The sequence below is a fragment of the Theobroma cacao genome, chromosome 2 (assembly GCF_053813885.1).
Source record: "Theobroma cacao isolate CCN51 chromosome 2, ASM5381388v1, whole genome shotgun sequence".
Lineage (NCBI taxonomy): Eukaryota > Viridiplantae > Streptophyta > Magnoliopsida > Malvales > Malvaceae > Theobroma > Theobroma cacao.
In genome coordinates, this window is record NC_142640.1 from 50,038,897 (window position 1) to 50,042,528 (window position 3,632).

The following is a 3,632-nucleotide window of genomic DNA, read 5'->3' on the forward strand; positions in this document are numbered from 1 at the left end:
TTCTTCTGCAATCGAAAGATTAAAGGAGGGGGTGCAGTGAGTGTAGTAAGACCCTCTGCCTAGTGCCAAAAGGTGGGTACATTGGCTTTTGATGCCATTCCTTGTTTGTCAGCACAAGATTGCCAACGTCCCCTTCACGAGAATGACCATTTCCAACTCTCCTTGTTTTCTTCTGCTCTTCATCTGTTTGTCATCTTCTCCTCTTGGAATGTGTGTTGGATACTCTCTCTCTCTCTCTCTCTCTCTCTCCAATATTACAAAGGAAAGGATGGAATAATTTATTAACTTTGAGTAGATTTTGTTTACCTTTTAGTTCTGAATGATGAAATCAGCAAAAAAAAAATGTTACAATGACTCTCTTCAATGCACTCGGCAACCATTTTTGCTTCAACAGTACAAAAGACATGATTCCAAAGCAAGAAAGAAAAAAAGGAAAAGAAAAAGAAAGAATATATAAATATGTAGCGAGAGAGAATTCCCTTTTTATTTTTTTCATGGCCCATGCTAGCTAGAGAGCTGCAAACCAACTAGCCATCACTAGCAAATCATAATTTAAACTTTGGAAATTCTTCTCGCATGATCCAACCTAAGCAAACATCTCTCTCTCTCTCTCTCTCTCTCTCTCTCAAGCCTAGGAAACCTGACATATATATATTTATTTATATTATATAACCCAAAGACATATTTCTTCTTATTTCCTCCATAAAAGATCTCTTCATGCTCCTCCATGATGCGGTTCTTCACTTGATATAGTTTTACTTTTATACACCACTCTCTAGGTGGATATCGAAAAACTTGTTGTAACTTGGGGGAAATGGGAGGAACTCTTTCCAAATTCTGGACACCGTGATGATGATGATCATGATAATGAGTTCAAAATTAATCAATTGAAATGTTGTTGCTCAAGCCATGGCCAAAACCCGGTTTGATCCTCTATAGTGCAGAACATGTTGCTGAGGCTTTCCTCTTTAACCATTTGGATTTGATCCATCTTCTGGGGTTGAAGGTCTGGCCTTGATGAAGCGTTTTGGAATAGTTGAGCGACGGTACCTGTCGGCCTCACTGATGTTGGGAAGAGGGTTCTGCTCGTTGGATGAGTGGATAGAGGGCTGTCGATTGCTGGCGTCCTTGAGATATCCAACTTGATATCTGAGCTGTTTTCACTTCTGTTACTGCAAGAACCTTCAGTTTCTTTATTGAGATTGATGGATTCAGTTGGTTCTCTGCTTTTCAGCGCCATTATCTGCAACCAACAAATTTGATTTGACCCAATCAAACATGAAGCATGTTACACAAGAATACTAAGTATAACCAAATATTCCCCAAGCTGCTGTCGATTTGAGAGGGTTGGAATTGATAATTTGATACTGTCAGCTTCAGAATAAAATAATGGGATCCTTGTCAGGTTTTTGGTTGCTTGTAAGAAAGATCTCTCATTCATGGTCATGATGACCCTGAGCTTGAATCTTTGATTAACCAACCCATCATGATCAGAAAGCAAACATGCGACAAAAGAAAAGATGATGTTCAAAGCCAATTGGTTCAAGAAAGTACTGGCAGAAAATATGGTTCTGAAAAATCATGATTCCATGGAAAGTCAATAAAGCTTGATTAATAAGAAGAAGAGATCATAATCTTCAAACTCAATTATTCAACACCATACTCGATTAATGCAATAGAAAACTTTCAAGTTTTTCCTTTACAGACTTATTGATAAGAGAAAAACAAGAAAAAAGAAAACCCAGAAAGGAGAACTACAAAAGGAAAATCATTACTTAAGATTACCTCTTCATGAAGCTTTTGGTTCTGAGCTTGGAGTGCATCATTATCTGCTTTGATTGCTTCGTACTGTCTCTTAAGGAGATCATAGTCTTTCTCTAGTTGCTTGGTTTTCCACCTAGCTCTCCTGTTTTGAAACCAAATAGCAATCTGCCTTGGTTGCAAACCAAGAGCCCTAGCAAGCTGCATTTTTCTCTCAGGTTCAAGCTTGTTACCCAACTCGAAGTTCTTCTCAAGAGTCTTTACCTGTTCCATGTTAAGCCTCCTCTTCTTTTCTCCTGCCTGTGAACCATCATCTGATAAATCATCCTCCCCATTTGCTTCTTCACACACATCTATCCCTGAAAATGACATTGATCTCTTCCCTAGAAATGATGCAACACCTATAACACCCATCATAGATTAGATAAAGCGATAAATAAACCCTTTTCTCCCAGAGAAAATAGAGAGATCAGAGAGAGAAAAGAAAGATACATACCATGAAAGTCTTGGGGTGTGCATGAAGGTAGCAGTTGATTGATAGAAGAGGGGGGTTGATGGTCTTCCTCATGGGGAGTTTGAAGCATGAAATTTGCTTGGAAGAAAGCCATCCCATTGCAAGACATGACCCAGCAGGTTTTTCTTAACAATCCGCGAATAAGATATTATATCAAGAAAACTCTCTATTCATACTCTGATGGCTGTCATGTTCAAAAAAAAAGAAAGGATATGCAGCAGATCGTCGGAGTAAGACACAGAGTTTAGTTTTAAGAAAAGCAAAAGAGAGATTTTGATATATCAGACTATAAGGAAAATATTAAGAATTTCTTGAATTGGAAGGTGACGCAGAGATTTGTGTAAAATGGATAGCTTATATACCTTATCAACTCGCAGGAAGAAACTACTTTTTTCTTTATAATATATATATGTCTCTATTTGAATCGCTGAGCAAAAATTATGAATATATATATATCTCTATTCTGAGAGAGGAAGAGAAAAAGAGAGATACATGGTGACTCTCTATAGTTCCACTCCTCTTTATATGAGGAGGGCTTTATTTCATTAACAAAAAAAAAAAAAGGGATTTTTTCAAAAAGAAAAAAGAAAAATTGATTAACAATAAATAACATTTCATGAAATTTTGTTTGAATAATTGGAACAGTTTGACAGATAGCTATAGAATTGAATGGGAAAATTGGAAAAAAAAAATTGAAGACAAAGCCTAATAAACTAAACCTGGTAACGTGGTGACTCTTAAAGAACATTTGATGGGAGTAATTCCAATCCAAGTCCAATAATTTAGGGTCATTTTCATTGTATTAGTCTTTTTCCACACTTGAGAGACAAATAGTGGTGTTTTCTCAATAAAGACAGTTGTCTTTAGACATAAATAAAATTTTCAGGATGGGAAGCAAGCCCTTTTCAAGAAGCTTGCTTCCATATAGCTAAAAGGATAGACAATGTATATTTCATATTTTAATATTCCTCTTCAATGTGAAGTGGGTGACTTTTAAAGAAGACAAAATTATATTATGATTATTAAAATAAAAAAATAGTTAAGAATAAGATTTTTTTCGTATTTAATACACTATTTTCATAGAATCCATATTAGCTCAACCGATGCCACTAGGCATTGATTAACATGTACCTTAAAACAAATTAAGAAAACCCCAGAGCGTGATCAGATGGGTGAAAAGAGTGTAGGGTTTTCTTGAGAGAAAGGAACTTTTGTGATGTGGGTGATATTTTATGTTGTCTTGGTTGTGTGAAGAAAAGAAAGGTTACTTAAGAGAAAAGGGAAATGAGTTGGATGTATCTTTAGGGTCTAAAGGGTATTGCATTTGAGGGGAGAGAGAGAGAGAAGAGGCAGGAAT

General features: G+C 36.2%; 1 protein-coding gene across 2 annotated transcripts; it reads right to left on the reverse strand.

The window, feature by feature from the left end:
• Nucleotides 1-351: 351 nt before the first annotated feature.
• Nucleotides 352-2,902, reverse strand: LOC18610447 (homeobox-leucine zipper protein ATHB-23-like). Of its 2 annotated transcripts, XM_007046106.3 has the most exons (4): nt 2,638-2,902; nt 2,258-2,459; nt 1,786-2,162; nt 352-1,243 (listed from the first exon to the last, which is right to left on the reverse strand). In XM_007046106.3, the coding sequence occupies exons 2-4, from the start codon at nt 2,382-2,384 to the stop codon at nt 884-886; spliced, it is 864 nt and encodes a 287-aa protein (XP_007046168.1). In that variant the 5' UTR covers nt 2,385-2,459; nt 2,638-2,902; the 3' UTR covers nt 352-883. The 2 variants fall into 2 exon arrangements, with proteins under 2 accessions (XP_007046168.1, XP_017971986.1); XM_018116497.2 differs by having other exon boundaries at nt 2,258-2,902.
• Between the last annotated feature and the right edge of the window lie 730 nt (nt 2,903-3,632).